Source organism: Plecotus auritus (genome assembly GCF_963455305.1).
Source record: "Plecotus auritus genome assembly, chromosome: 3".
NCBI lineage: Eukaryota > Metazoa > Chordata > Mammalia > Chiroptera > Vespertilionidae > Plecotus > Plecotus auritus.
In genome coordinates this window covers 170,701,220-170,718,079 of record NC_137772.1, presented here as the reverse complement: position 1 = coordinate 170,718,079, position 16,860 = coordinate 170,701,220, and the positions used below count along the sequence as shown (strand labels likewise).

The 16,860-nt window shown below is 45.4% G+C and overlaps 1 protein-coding gene across 1 annotated transcript; it reads left to right on the top strand.

Moving 5' to 3' along the window:
* Positions 1–775: 775 nt before the first annotated feature.
* On the top strand, positions 776–1,714 carry OR10P1 (olfactory receptor family 10 subfamily P member 1; the record flags this gene model as incomplete). The annotated part of the gene is made up of 1 exon (XM_080658660.1): positions 776–1,714. One exon carries the CDS (start codon positions 776–778, stop codon positions 1,712–1,714), a length of 939 nt encoding a protein of 312 aa, XP_080514786.1.
* Positions 1,715–16,860: the final 15,146 nt, after the last annotated feature.

Genomic DNA, 16,860 nt, shown 5'->3' with positions numbered 1-16,860 from the left:
TGGGATTTTAATCAGATGCATAGAAACATTCCCTGCAGGGGACACACTCTGGGAATGCCTAGGGGCCAGGAAAACAGAGGGTACCACTGAGACAGAGCAGCTGGAGTAATAATTACAGGGACCAACAAGAGGAGAGCAAAGTACAATATGGCCAGTCCCTGCCCCACTCCCCTCACAGGGCAGGGGCCATAGCCTAATAATCTTTGAAAAGGAGCTCTGTAGCATTCCAAAGCATGATACAGTTGGGCAGTAGTATCTCCAATAGTTGCGTTATTGCATGACATCCTAAGTCCATTGCCCACCATGGTGATCATTAGACACTAGCCTGTGACAGCCCCTGACTGAGTCCACAGTGGGGGTGTCACATAGTTTGTTTCAGTCTGGGGTTTGGAGCCAGACTGTACAAAGAAGTCTGGGGCAAAGCAGCTGCTCCATCGTCACTCTGGAGAGAGACCCAAAGTATATGCCTGGGGTCTCTACACTTGGGAGTCAGGCCCTGCACCCAGGACCCAGAGCTTAGAGAACATGGGAAATGCATGGAATTTGGAATCACAAAACCTAGATTCAAGTCTCAGGCCTACCACTCCCTTGATATTACCTCGGACAAATTATTTAAACCCTCAGAAACCCATGGCCTCACCCATAAAGCGGAGACCCTAACTGTCTCGCTCGATTTGAGAGGGACTGTACGAAAAGTGCCTTACTAAGTTACAGAAATGCTGATTCCATATAAACTTCTCTTTCTTGGCTGTGCCATAGGTTCTAGCCCGAAGTGATGGTTAAGGAAAATCAGACTCTGCCTGAATTCATCCTTTTAGGATTCTCCGACCTCAGGGCCCTGCAGGGCCCTCTGTTCTGGGTGGTGCTTCTGGTTTACCTGGTCACTTTGCTGGGTAACTCCATGATCATCCTCCTCACCCAGGCCAGCCCCTCCCTGCACTCGCCCATGTACTTCTTCCTGCGCCACCTCTCCGTGGTGGAGCTCCTCTACACCACCGACATTGTGCCCAGGACCCTGGCTGACCTGGCCTCCCTGCAACCCCAGGCCATCTCCTTCCAGGGCTGTGCAGCCCAGATGTACGTTTTCATTGTCCTGGGCATCTCAGAGTGCTGCCTGCTCACAGCCATGGCCTATGACCGCTACGCCGCCATCTGCCGGCCCCTGCACTACTCCATCCTCATGAGCAGGCGGGCCTGCGTGGCCATGGTGAGCAGCTCCTGGCTCATGGGCATCATCACAGCCACCACCCACTCCTCCCTCATCTTCACTCTGCCTTTCCCCCGCCACCCAGTCATCCCTCATTTCCTCTGTGACATCCTGCCGGTCCTGAGGCTGGCAAGTGCTGGGAAGCACAGGAGCGAGATCTCTGTGATGACAGCCACTGTGGTCTTCATCATGGTCCCCTTCTTTCTGATTGTCACCTCTTACGTCCGCATCCTGGGTGCCATCTTGGCATTGGCCTCCACCCAGAGCCGCCGCAAGGTCTTCTCTACCTGCTCTTCCCACCTGCTTGTGGTCTTCCTCTTCTTTGGGACAACCAGCATCACCTACATCCAGCCCCAGGCAGGCTCCTCGGTGACCACAAACCGCATCCTCAGCCTCTTCTACACAGTCATCACACCCATGCTCAACCCCATCATCTACACCCTTCGAAACAAGGAGGTGGCGGGGGCCCTGCGGCACTTGGTGAAGAGGCAGGTCTTCCCACCCTGAAGGACTCGGGGGGTGCCTGCTCACTCACTGACTGCCTTCAGGTGCTGGACTACAGCCACAGTCTAATAGAAACCATGCAGCATCTGAAAAAAATAAGGCTTCCTGACAGAAAATGTTGGAATTAAAACAGAAGTAAATCTGTATCTTACCTCCTAACCACACCCCAGACTCACTATCAGAGCTACAGAATAAGAAAGAATGGAGGGGGCCCAGCCGGCATGACTCCGTGGTTGAGTGTCAACCTGTGAGCCAGGAGGTCATGGTTCAATTCCCAGTCAAGGCACATGCCCAGGTTGCAGTCTCGATCCCCAGTTGGGGCGTGCAGGAGCCAATCAGTGATTCTCTCTCATCATTGATGTTTCTATTTCTCTCTCCCTCTCTGAAATCAATAAAAATATATTTTTAAAAAGAAGACGAATGAAAGAAAATGCTGCCTATGGGGAAGAACATTTGGCATCTTCTAAATTATTTTAGATCCCTGAACAAGGTGATTGCCCTGGATATACCAATAGTGTCTGGGTTAAGGACAATCAGACTCTGCCTGAATTCATCCTTCAGAGGACCTTCAGAGGTCCATGTCAGTCATGAAAGCAGACTGTAAGGCTTCTGGTTAGATTGTAAGGCTTCTGGTGCTAAATGTTTCATATATTTAATAGTTTCTTTAATTTATTGACTTGTGTGTGGTAGCACAGCAAACTCATAGGAATTAGTATCAATAGTACATTTGGGGTTTTTTAGAATATTGCATTTTGGGGGTTTCTTTAATTTTGTAATATTACAAATAAAAATTATACATATTAAAAATTTTATTGCACCCTTTTACTATATAATTACAAAGAAAATAAAATATGCAGTAATTATTTAAAAGTATACCTTAATAAATACTGGCTTCACATAAAACTTTCAAATAAAATTTAATACATGTTAGAAACTTGAGCTTGCTTCTGTGAATATAATTATTATATTAGATTTGAGCTTGAAAAATGGCTAAACACCTCCTGATCAAGATCTTTAAGTAATGATTTCTTAAAATAACTGATGGTCACCATCCAAGAAAACTACTCGCAGAAGTGGATGATAAAAAATGAAAAGCCTGCCCTGACCGGTTTGGCTCAGTGGATAGAGCATCAGCCTGCGGACTGAAGGGTCCCAGGTTCGATTCCGGTCAAGGGCATGTACCTTGGTTACTGGCACGTCCCCAGTAGGGGGTGTACAGGAGGCAGTTGATCGATGTTTCTCTCTCATCGATGTTTCTATCTCTCTATCCCTCTCCTTTCCTCTCTGTAAAAAATCAATAAAAATATAAAATAAAATAAAAAATGAAAAGCCTTTTCAGTCATTCAAAATTTTTCAATCATTGAAATTATATGTAAATATATATTTAAGTTTACTAACTTTTCTTTCATTGAAAATTCTTGTAATTTTATAAAAGGATTTCATTTCCAATAATACTTTTTCTCTTTTTCTCCTTTTTTCTTTTTTTGGCTTATACAACAGCCATCTATTTCCTCACAGCTCTGGAGGCTAAAAATTCGAGATCCAAGTGTCCACAGGGCTGGTTCCTTCTGACGGCTGTGAAGGCCACGCTTCTTGATTTGTAAAGAGCCATCTTATTCCTGTGTGTCTTTTTTTATTGATTGATTGATTGATTGATTGATAACAGTTGACATACAATATTATATTAGTTTCAAGTGCCCAACATAGTGATTAGACATTTATATACCTTACAAAGTGGTCACGCTAATAAATCTACTACCCATATGGCACCATACACAGTTATTACAATATTAGAGGACCGATGCACAAAATTCATGGAAAAGTAGGCTTTTGCAGCTGTGGCGGCTGCCTCAATCCTGCGGCTGCAGCCCCAGCTTTGTCCGGAAGGTCGTCCAGAAGGACATCCAGATGGCTGTTCAGTCGATTTGCATATTACGCTTTTATTATTATAGATTATTGACTATATCCAGCGGTTGCCAACCTTTCGGACCTCACAGACCACCAGTGGTCCGCGAACCACCAGTTGACGACTGCTGCTCCAAAGGTTTCCTTACTACTTGACAACTGTGCCTACTTTCAATCACACTTTTTCATGTCAGGTATTCCGATACAGTATTACTGGAGCTCTACTGTGCAGATTGTGCATACAGCCACCATGCAGCTAGATTTACACCACAATAGGGTACATTAGCAGGTAATGGGCAGAAGTATTGGATATATATGAAGACGAAGATTCAGGACCACCATGGAGAGCTTAGGAGATCCCCAGGACTCCCCACCCTCCAACCCCTGAGGGCCACACCTTGGGCTGGACACTGTGCTGGTCACATGAACCCCAACTCCTCCACAGCTCCATGGGCCCCTCGTCCACAGTGGGCAGCAGGACACTTGGAAGCTGGCTGCAAGAGTAGACATGAAGGTTACAGAGCACCTCTAGGCTGCCCTCAACCTATTGAGGCCAAACAGTGTCTAGCCCTCATTTTCCTCACCAGCTGCAGGAACCTCAGGGTGCATCACCAACCCCACTCTTTTGGGGCTTCCCGCTGAGTAGCCCCAGGCAAGGCTATTTATGGCCAGATGCAATGAGCCTGGGAGCTCTGTCCATTCCAAGACCCCACAATGCAGAAACCAAGGGCAAAGAGGATCACACTCTTACAGATACTTCCAATCCATTTGGCCCTCCAATGTGCCATGGTGTACCCTTTGGGAAGCTCAAGTTTAATACATTCATTCAGAAAATACCATGTCAAGCTGTGTGCCAGGAATTTAGTACAAAGGAGATTAAAACCAACATAATGGGTGAGACAGAACAATTAAGAGCCAATTGCAATTTTATATGAGACATGTACAAACAACAGCAGCAAGATAGGATGGTCAGGAGTACAAAGAAGAAGTCCCAAATCCAACCTTAGAAGGCTCCAAGGAGGAAGAGATACCTTAACTGAAGTCTGCATAACAAGAAGTTATCCAGAGGAAGAAGTAAGAAAGGGAATAGAATGTGCGAAGGTCCTGAGGTCAGCAAGAGTGTGTCTCACTCCAAGGACTGCAGGATGCTCGTTATAGTCGAGTATACTGGGCAATGGGAAAGTGACAAGAGAGGAAGGAGACATGCAGCATCCGAAATTGTTAGAGTTTGAAGAGGTCTAATTAACCACACATCTCTCCCTTTAGGTTCTCTACTAGGAAAATACACTGAAGTTAGGAAGCAAACAATCAGCTTTATTACTAGTCAAGCTGAATTGGAGGATATGGCTTGAATCCAAGGTCAAAAAGAGCTTCTTACTCTCCACATTTACCACTACGCCCAAGTTAACAGCAGAGAATCTATACAAATGACAGGTCACTCCAATTGGGCCTCCCCCAAAGCTCGCTACCTGAAGGATGAAAGACAGGCCAGCCTGAGAAAGAAAGCCAAAGAGGGCTTACACCACACATGCGCAAAGATACTTTCTACTGTATCAGTAAGTCACTCCTCCTCCCATAAGAACCGAGTGCTACACCTGAAACTAATACAAAATAATGTTGAATGTAATCCTATATAATAAAGAGGGAATGTGCAAATTGACCATCATGCCATCACAAAGATGGCGGCGCCCACAGCTGAGGCGAGGTTTCCGTAACACAAGATGGCTGCACCCACAGTGGAAGCCGAGTTACCATAAAGAGCCTTAAGGAGCAATCAGCAGGGACCTGAGGCTCCCTGGCCCTGGGCCGGGGCAGGGGACCTGAGCCTGTCCCCCCCCACCCAGTGGGGCTTGACAGGGGACCTCAGGCTGCACACCCCGCTTCCAGCGCCAGACCGGGGGACCTCAGGCCACGCTCCCCGCCCGGCAGGGCTTGACGGGGGACCTCAGGTCAGACTCCCTGCCCTGGCACCAGGCCAGGGGACCTGAGACTGCACCCTCCACCCAGCGGGGCTTGACAGGGGACCTCAAGGTGCACCCCCCCAGTGCTGGGCCAGGGGACCTCAGGCCGCTCCCACTGTCCCAGGCTGGGGGACCTCAGGCCGCACCCCCTGCCCCGGCACCAGGCCAGGGGACCTCAGGCCGTGCCCCCCCACCCAGCAGGGCTTGACAGGGGACTACCAGGCAGGGTTTGATGAGGGTGGGGCCGACTGGGTCTGGGTCTTGCATGATTTTAAGGTGCCACAGGTGGGCGGGGACTTGACTCTGGGTCCCGTGGTGTGCCCCAGACTCTGACAGGAGGAAGATTTTCATATACATTTTACTAATTTTCTTTCATCTCTGACACTTCTATTATAGAGAAAAGGCAAATAGCAATATTAAAGTATTTCCTCTAACTAATCCCCTTTTAATGTGTACAAATTTCGTGCACCAGGCCACTAGTTGAAAAATAAAATTTTAAAAAAACAAGAAATGAGTGAGGGGTTAGAGAGAAAAATGGGAAGTGTTTCTGTCCTTGTTCCCTTCTGGAAGAGGAATTTTAAAAATCCTTTCAGCTGAAACCGGTTTGGCTCAGTGGATAGAGCGTCAGCCTGAGGACTGAAGGGTCCCGGGTTCGATTCTGGTCAAGGGCATGTACCTGGGTTGCGGGCACATCCCCAGTGGGAGGTGTGCAGGAGGCAGCTGATCGATGTTTCTCTCTCATCGATGTTTCTAACTCTCTATCCCTCTCCCTTCCTCTCTGTAAAATATCAATAAAATATATTTTTTAAAAAAAACTAAATTTTAAAAATAATAAAAAACCAAAATCCTTTCATCTTGTGGTAAACCTAGGAGCAGGATGACGAGTTTGCTCCCACCTCTACCCAGTGCAGATCATGAAGGATGTTGGGGTGGCTTGAGAATGCAGGTACTCATCCTGAGTGACAAGATCAGATTTCAGTTCTTAAAATATCATTGTAGCTGGTGTGGATCAGTGGTTGAGCATCGACCAATGAACCAGGAGGTCACAGTTCAATTCCCGGTCAGGGCACATGCCCGGGTTGTGGGCTCAATCCCAGTGGGGAGCGTGCAGGAGGCAGCTGATCAATGATTCTTTCTCATCATTGATGTCTCTCCCTCTCTGAAATCAATAAAAATATATTTTTAAAAATAAATAGGTAATAAGATGTTACTAATAAAACAAGAGGTGGGGTACATGGAAACAATATATGCTACTACCTTCACAATTTTTCTGTAAGTCTAAAACTATTCTGAAATAAAGTGTTTATTTTTAAGTTAATTTATTGACATGCAAAGATGTTCACAATATATTATTAAGTGATAAAAGCAAGGTAAAAAAAAACAGTAAGTTCTCAATATAAAATATATATTCAGATAGATAGAAATTAAGATATATATACACCAAAGTAATAACAATGATAGACTCTGGATGGAATGAGTCTTTTTGTTTTGTGTGGGGGGTTTTTAATATATTTCTGATCCATATGATTTTTCCCTATTTCCATTGATCAGAAATAGGGGAAACTCATATATAAAACAGCAAAAGAAAAAGATGGAATTTGTTTAAACAGATTTTTATATTTTAAAATGTGTAATTTATTTTCAACCAGTTATTCCTTTTTTATGCCTTTGGAAATGTTTTTATTAATAGTTTAATTTTTCAATTTGGTCAAAAGTGAATCTTTCCGATTGTGAGCACACATTTTTCAAGTATAAACATCGTAGAAAGCTGTGAGTAGAACACAGATGAGGACACTCGTAAGTCTGGTTGTTTCCAGATTTATGAGCATTTCTGCAGTTTCCAATTAAAATACTTTATAAATAAAAAAGACAGAAAGGGGTACAGAGTGGGAAATGGATCCATAGGGACCTTTTCCTCAAGAGCAGCGTAGCGTGGAGGTTTTTTCAAAGTGGGCTTACATCGCTCCCGTGTGGTGAATCTCCAAATAGCCCGGGTGGGCGTCCCCTCTCCCTGAGCTGTGTGTGAGGAGATGGTGAGGGGAGGTGCTGGAGATCTATTCGTGCAAACTCCATCTACAGTGCAGGAAACTGAGACCTAGGAACGCTCCTGTGGTTTACCCAAGATCGCTCAGTGAGTTCAGGGCAGAGCTGAGACCAGTGATAACATGTCATCACACCTCATCAGCCTTGGTGCAGAAATCACCTCTCTTCATCCTGACATAATGAGGTTCTGTTCATCTTACCCTATAGATGAGCTCATGGTGAGAGAGATGAAGTGCCTTGTCCAAGGTCACACCGCCTGACAGCAGCAGAACCAGAACTCTAACACGGTCCATCTGCCCCCAAAGCCAGAGTAACTAAACACTGTAGACCCAGCCTCCAAACCCACTGCCCACCCCACATGTCTGTAATATGTCTGTACCTAGACCACAGAAAGAAGATGCCCTGGAGACACCTTCTCTAACACCATCTGTCACAGAAAAGGACACAAAGATGGGGGAGGATATGATTTTTCTGTAATGACTGAGGGCCAGAGCTAGGGCTGGACCCATGTCTCCAGGCTCTTTAACTAATGTCCTCTCTGGGCCTCTGTTCTACCTATTAATCTACTGCGATTCTGTGTGCACGTGTGTTTGTGTATATGCGCCTGCATGTGTGCCTTATATGTGCATATGTGTCACATACATGTGTATAGTGTGTGTATGTGTGTGCAGGGACCATCCTACACATAGGAAAAGTAGCCAGGAAAACCCCTGAGTAACCCCCCACTGGGATTGGCACCTGCCCCTTTGCAGAGCCTGGAGGTCAGAGATAGAGATTAAAGAGTGTAAAGGAAGAAAGGGGACACTTGTGGTGTAAGATACCACAGCTGGGACCCTATGGGACTGGAGTGCTTCAGTGGGTGCAAGATCTCAGGAACATACTATCCTGAACTCCCGTGTGCAAGGCCCAGAGGGACACATGAGACCACTAGGAGGTCAGACTCAAGCCGCAAGCTTCCTGCTTCCCCCAGGACAAGAAGTCAAGGAACCAAAAAAGAACCTGCCCCAACCTCTTTCATACTCTTGCCTCATCAGCGGAACTCAGTGTCTCGGCCTCTACATGGATCCTGGGCAGGGGAGCAGGCACACCGAGGGAGGAGCAGAGATGGTATAAGAAGTAGCACTGGTAGGAGAGGGGGTAAGTGGCCAGAGACAAGGGAGGCACTTCCCTGAAGCCCCAGAGGTGCGAGCTCTGTGGACACCAGTGAGCTCATGCCAGAGACCTGGGAGCAAGGTGTAAGGCAGCCTAGGACAAAGGCACAGGCCCTGTGAAGACGTGTACCCCTGTGGACACAAGAGCCCGCTCTCGCCTCAAGCAGGGCATTTCCACCCAGGAGGTGATTCCCACCACACCAGAGTTCACTATTCCTGGACGACACCTGTGTGCTGTGCCCCTGCCTGAAACCTTTCTCCACCTCTCCTCCAGTTTACTTCCTATCCACCATCCCAGGCCCAGCACAGAACACCTCCTCTGAGAAGTCTGCCCTGGTTCTCCCACAGAAACCACATTACCCCACAGCCTTCCACCTTGTATTGCCTCAAAACGTAGGAACTTAAAGCCACAAACATATGGACTCCTGGTTTCTGAGTCAGGCATGGCTTAGCCAAGTGCCTGTGACTCTCACAAAATCTAATCAAGCAATCAGCAGGATGCCCTTATCTTAAGGCTCCGCTGGGAGACAGTCTGCTTCTAAACTGGCACACAGAGCTGTTGGCAGGCCCCAGGTGCTTACGGCTGGGGGTCAGTTCCTCGCCAGGTGGGCATCTTCACAGGGCAGCTCACACCTTGGCGGCTACCTTCCCTTTGAGTGAGCCAGCAAGGGAGAGAGCAAGAGTGCATAAACAAGATCAAAGCCACAACCTTTCTGTAATCTGATCTCTAATTTCTGTGCACTGTTCATTAGAAGTGAGTCATTGATTCCAGGCCAAAAGGCCCAGGTTACAAAAAGACTGTGCCTTCTGTCTTGCTGACTTTGTCTCACTCTCTCCTTTTCTCACTCAGAGGGGCCTGTCATGTTGTGAGCTGCTTAATGAGAGGCCCATACAGCCAAGAACTGAGGTCTCCATTTATTCAAGGGAAGGGGACCACATGAGGGCTTGAACGCCAGGAAGTGGAGATCACTGGGGGCTGGCTGAGGGGCTGCCTATCACACATGTCACATTGGGCACTGCCTGAGCATCTAGCAGGGGTCCTCAAACTTTTTAAACAGGGGGCCTGTTCACTGTCCCTCAGACCGGACTATAGTTTAAAAAAAAAACTACGAACAAATTCCTATGCGCACTGCTGGCCCAGGACGAGTCGGCTGCTAAGCAGGACAGGCAATGGCACCCGGCGGGCCAGATAAATGTCCTCAGCGGGCCGCATGTGGCCCGCGGGCTGTAGTTTGAGGACCCCTGATACTGAACCTAACGCTAGGTTGATCAATCACGTTACTTAAATCCCATAATCCATCTAGTGAGCCAGGCATTATTATTGCCTCTTTTCAGATGAGAAGGCCAAGGCCAAGAGAGGTGATGTGTGTGACTTGCCCGAGGTCCCATTAGTCAGTGATCAATCCAGGATTCACACCTGAGCCTCTGACCCCACGTCCATGCCCTTTCTACAGCAACTGCCTGCCAGGGATCACCTTCCACGTTGGACTCCTGGCTTCACCACCTACAAGCTGTGTGACCTGGGCACATTATTTAACTTCTCAGAGACTGGGTTTTCTCATATATAAACAAAGATAATTCCTACCTCATAAGATTATTGCAAGAATTAAGTAACAATGTGTGAAAAGCACTTAGCACAATATCCGGTGTATAATAAAAATCAGCATTATTTCACATGAATCAGGGGAGATAGAGAAGGTGAGTTTACTGCAGCCGTGGGCAAACTACGGCCCGCGGGCTGGATCAGGCCCGTTCGGCTGTTCTATCTGGCCCGCGGAGCCGAAAGAGCGGAGGGTTCTCTTGCTCTCCCCTCCGCTCCTTTACTTTGAATTTATATTAGTTCACACAAACACTCCATCCATGCTTTTGTTCCGGCCCTCCAGTCCAGTTTAAGAACCCATTGTGGCCCTCGAGTCAAAAAGTTTGCCCACCCCTGGTTTACTGTGTACACTTTCACCCTGGACTGAGAAGACAATAAATTTCAAAAAAAAAAAAAAAAAGGTATTCATAGGATACCAAAATCAAAGAAAGTATGGAATTGAAGACAAATTTTTTTTTTACTTTTTTTAAGTATATTTTTATTGATTTCAGAGAGGAAAGGAGAGGGAGGGGGAGGTAGAAACATCAATGATGAGAGAGAATCATGGATCAGCCACCTCCTGCACACCCTACACTGGGGATTGAGCCCACAACCTAGGCATGTGCCCTGACCAGAATGAAACAGCGATTTCCTCATTCATAGGCCGACACTCAACCACTGAGCCATGCCAGCCGGGCGAAGGCAAAATATCCTGAAAGTTGCTACTTTAAGTGGAGAAAAGGCTTAGAAGGCCCTCCTCTCCCAGCCTCAAGTGCAAGAAGTTGCTTTCTTGGTCAGGTCCTATGACCTTTCTCAGAACATTCTTATTCAGGTGAAAACAGAAATTTGTTGGCTGCAGTGTCTGGGATGGGGGTGTTGATGAGGGACATGAGGGGAGTCAAGGAGAGGGGAAATGAACTGAAGAATAATATGAAAATGAGAGAAAAGGGATCTGTGGCTGTCAATCAACCCCACAAACTCTAGAAGATGAAGCTGGCCTCAAGTTGCAGTGGAAGACATGATTAGATCCAAGAAACTAGAATTGTGGTGGCCTCCCCCCTAGCGATCATGAAAAAAATGTAAGTCTGGGAAATTCATGTACCCTGAATCCCAGGCCTTCCTGGTTCTCCTGGCAAGCTTTCTCTTTGTAGGGGGAAAAAAATGTGTGAGTGAAGCTCTCATAGGTACTAAGAGCTCCTCAGAGAGAGAGCCTGAAGCAGGGGACTGGCCTCCTAATCCCCTGAGATCCTTTTTACTCTAAAAATCTAAGCCGTCATGTACATATATTGGATGCAACTTACTAATTAACGAATGCTTTCTCCCTATGGATGCTGTGTAAGTTTTAATTAGTTCCCCGGGGTCAGCCAAGTCTCCCTGTTTCACTAGGGCCTGCTCCACAGCCTCACAGCCCCCAGTGCCTCTGCAACAGAGTTACCTTCCAAATGGGACTGTCTCTACAGCATCATGGTAATCATGGCCACAGTGACTCCACAATTATGTTGGTCCCTTGACATTAAAAAAATAAAAAGTTTACAGCCTTGCCATAATAGAACACCTGGGCAATTTCCTCTCATTATCTCATTTGGTCCTCACACCAACCCTAGAAATAAGCCTAGCAGGTCTTACTAAGTGACAGGAAAACTAAGGAACCACATGACTGCAAAGTCACTTGGCCAACAACAGTAGAACTGGGACTTGAAACCTAGAAGTTAAATCCCCAGCTTTGAGTCCAGGACACTCTAACATGCCACCCAGTCCTGCCCATCTTGGGACCCCCTCTCCTGTAAGCTCTTTCCCCACATCTGTAACTTGTTCTCTGGAAGCCCAGCTCCTTCCAACAACAAAAGGCAACAGTGTCCTACACAGCAACCCAGGAACAGCTGATCTGCTCTAGGAATCCCCCTACTTCCTCACACCTTGTCCTCTCACCTCCAAGCCAGGTTTCTGGAATAAGAACCAATACCCCATAAGGGGAGCTCGTTGGTCCATGCCCACAGTTCTCACTTCACCTCTGTAACTCCACCCACCACTCTGCCTCCTTCCACTTCCCACCTCCATCCTAGTGCTAAGGAGAGACTCACTGTTTATATTTGTTCATTCAGTGTATTATTTCTTGTTGCCCCGCATAAATAGCTAACCAAGACAGATCAACCAACACAAGATGGAAAATTTTTAAAGTAAGAGCAAAGGAAATAAAGAGAAGAAAGTAAAAAATTTTAAAAAGAAAAAGAAAGGTAGAGGTATAAAATGGAGCCAGGAATGTCACTTGAAAATGTAAAATATAAGATCTATGTCCTTCCCAAGGGTGGGCCACAAGTTTGAATCAAAACTGTTTAGAAGCCAACCCAAAAATCGGGTCCATTCCAGAGCTCACAATGTCCCTGAAATAAAACAGAGACAGACTATTCAGGACAATACAGCTATTCTTGGAGCTAAGACCAGGCAGAAGTTTCTCCAAAGGCAACTCCTAGAGAGATGATTATGGTTCAAGTCCTTACCGTCGCCTTCACAGGAAGTTTCCTAAGATGACTTCTAAGACCTGCCCTCAGCATAAGGGAAGCCATTGCACCTCTGCAGTTGTAGGAGAGACTGGAAATTCATGTAACCTGAACCCCAGACATCTCTGATTCTCCTGAGCCAAGCTTTCTCTTCGTAGGAAAAAAAAATGTGAGTGAATATCTCATTGGTACTAAGAACTCCTGAGAGAGAGAGGACTGGGGCAGGGGACTGGCCTCTCCAATCCCCTGAAACTGGCCTCCCATTGGCATGCCAACAGAAATCAAGGCTCAACTACCATAGAATGGTGTGCACAGTCCACACGGGGGATGCATCTGGAATGCCCAGCTTGGGTGATCAGAAAGGCTGTGCAACTGGACCCTACAGGACACCTACTACATAAAGCCACTCTACCAAGCCCAGAAGATGCAGCAGCTCTACCTAATACATAGAAACAAACAGCTAAAATGAGGAGGCAAGCCCTGACTGGTTTGGCTCAGTGGATAGAGCGTAGGCCTGCGGACTGAAGGGTCCCAAGTTCGATTCCGGTCAAGGGCATGTACCTTGGTTGTGGGTACATTCCCAGTAGGGGGTGTGCAGGAGGCAACTGATCGATGTTTCTCTCTCATCGATGTTTCTAACTCTCTATCCCTCTCCCTTCCTCTCTGTAAAAAATCAATAAAATATATATTTTTCTAAAAAATTTAAAAAATAAAATAAAATAAAATGAGGAGGCAAAAATCATGTCCCAAATGAAAAAAAAAAACAAAAAAACAGATAAAAACTTCAGAAAAAGAACTAAACAAAATGGAGACAAGCAATCTACAAGATGCATAGTTCAAAACACTGTTTATAAGGATGCTCAATGAACTTAGGGGAAAAGTAGATGAACTTAGTAAAAACTTCAACAAAGAGATAGGAAACATGAAAACGGAGCTAGGCCCTGTCTGTTTTTGTCCAGCAGTTAGAACGTTCAACCCAAGGACTAAAGGGTCCTGGGTTCAATTCCCGGCTCCTAACTCAGTTGCAGGCTCAATCCCCACAGGAAGCAACCAATGAAATGTGTGTGTGTGTGTGTGTGTCTCTCTCCCCTTCCTGCTCCACCTCCCTTCTGCTCTATGTAAAAACAATGGAAAAATGTCCTCGGGTGAGGATTTTTTAAAAAAGTAAACATTTAAAAATCAGAGCTAGGCCCAGTTGATGTGACTCAGCGGTTAAGTGTTGACCTATAAACCAGGAGGTCACGGTTCAATTCCCAGTCAGAGCACATGCCCAGGTTGCAAGCTCCATCCCCAGTGAGGGGCGTGCAGGAGGCAACCAATCAATGATTCTCTCTCATCATTGATGTTTCTATCTCTCTCTCTCCCTCTCCCTTCCTCTCTGAAATCAATAAAAAAATATGTGTGTGTTTTTTAAGAAATGCCAGGACAGAGTTATTAAAATATCACTATATTTTAGATGTTTATTTTTAACCAACCAAAACTTTGAATACAACCAATAAATACAAAGACAATGTGACCTTACTTTGCAATAATAGAAAAGTCTATACTTGAGGCCCTTCATGAATACAAGGCCCAGACCAAATATTTTCTCCTGGTTTTCCCAAGTGATAAATAAGCCCTAGCTGCTTTGGCTCAGTGGATAAAGTTTCGGCATGCAGACTGAAGGGTTCTGGGTTCGATTCCAGTCAAGGGCACATGCCGGGTTGTGGGCTCAATCCCCAGGAGGCAGCTGATCAGTGATTCTCTCTTATCATTGACTAGTAACCCAGTGCATGGATTTATTCACATAGAAAGGAAATTAATTAGAAGAAATATTTTAATATCGCTATTCACCCTTTCTCTATAATACAAGTGTCAGAGATGAAAGAAAATTAGTAAAATGTATATGAAAATAATATATAAATTGATTAATAAACAATAACAACATATAATAACAAAGACATGATATAAAAACAACAAAAACATGACATAAAAACCACATTGATAAAAACAATAACTGATAAATTGATTAAACTTATTCTAATATCTCCCTGTATACCACATTAAGAGTGAAAACACTTTCAGAGTGCTTGACTAATTTCCCTTGTGTTGAAGTATTTCCAACTTTAACTTTAACGTCACACACTCTTCGAACTCGAGAGAAAGCAACATATAACTGACCATGTCCGAAAACAGGTTCAGGTAGGAATATTCCTACTCTGTCTAGAGTTTGTCCTTGTGATTTATTAATAGTCATCGCAAATGCTGGCATCACAGAAAACTGTCTTTGAATTAACTTAAATGGGAGGCCAGTGTCAGATGGGAACAAATCAATTCTTGAAATCAGAACAACCTCTCCTTCCACAGATCCTGTTGATACTTCAGCTTCGATTATGTTAGGTTGCAATCTTTTGATAATAAATCCAGTACCATTACAAAGACGCTGTTTACTATTAAGATTTCTCGGTAGCATGATGATTGCACCTACTTTCAATTTTAATTTGTGACACAGCATGTCAGATCGAAACACACGCATGCGATTGGCGCCAGCAAGAGCTTTACATGTATCACACATGTGCAAGTCATATGTACCGGCCAGTTGGTCGGTCAGACGGTCGGATGGACATACGGTCAGTCACTTAGCCTTTTATATATAGAAATGTTTCTATCTCTCTCTCTCCCTCTCCCTTCCTCTCTGAAATCAATAAAAATATATTTAAAAACAAAAGAATAAAAATAAATGAATAAATGAGACTTTTCCTTTCTATCGTACTGGGGAGTTCTTTGCTCCCTATGGGAGGAAGTAGAAATTCAGATAAATCAATTTCACGTTTTCTCTTGACAGAAGAGCCACCTGCAGCTCGGTAGATCAGAGTGGTGGCTCCTCTTAGCAAACCCAAGGAGGCTGAGAGAAGTGCATCTTCTCCAATCCATGGCCATATCCCAGCCCCTGCCAGCATCCTTCGGCCTTTCCACACTTCCCCAGGGAAAAGAAAAAATCACTCCCAGTGCTACAATGGACACATACACCATTTCTTTCCTATCTGGCCAAGAAACTATTACAGAGCAGTCCAGAAAAAGTAGAAGTGCTGTTTTATCTAAATAACCTATTCCCTGTATCACACAAGCAAAAGAGCCCTATTGACCTGGGTCTTAAGAAGAAAAGGTTTTTTGTGAACCCTTCTCTCTCAATCCATGTTCAAGCTTCAGATTTTATCTAAATGCGAGTAGAAGTTTTCCTCTGTCCAGGTTTTAGCAGATCCAAATGGGGAGGAGCTGTCTCTGATTTTCTGAGCGGAGTAGACATGGTGTGCTGGAGCCATTTCCTCACAAGTTACCTAAAAAGTAAGCACACCTCATCAAAGCAAAGATTAATTTTACTCCCAAGTCAATAAAACCTGGTTACATAGTAAGAAAACATATGCTGCCCCTAATGTTAAGATTTTGACAGCAGCCCAGCCAGTGTTGCTCAGTGGTTGAGCATCGACCCATGAACCAGGAGGTCACGGTTTGATTCCTGGTCAGGGCTCATGCCTGGGTTGCAAGCTCGATCACCAATTGTGGTGGGGGAGGGGTGCATGAGGCAGCCAATCGATGAATCCCTCTCATCATTGATGTTTGTATCTCTCTCTCCCTCTCCCTTTCTCTCTGAAATCAGTAAAAACAAATTTTTTTAAAAAAGATTTTGACAGTATTTCTTGCAAAATGATGACCTTAACATGACTGCTAAGGAACCCTTGACTTGTTCCCAAGTCTGCATTGGCTCCATAGGTCACTCAGCCCCTCCCAGGCCAGGTGCAAACTCTGAATTCTGATCCACAATTCCCTTCCCTGACAGAAGGGGTGGCCTCAGTACTTCTTAACACATATCATAGTTCACATTTTAACTCATATCTGATGGCTTCCATTATTTTTGCTATAAAATACCAACACATCATATTTGAACACAAGAGGGTGCATGCAGGAGTCACAACAGCAAATCTAGGTGACAAGAGCACACTGCAGGGCACATGCTCTTCTGCCACTCCACCCC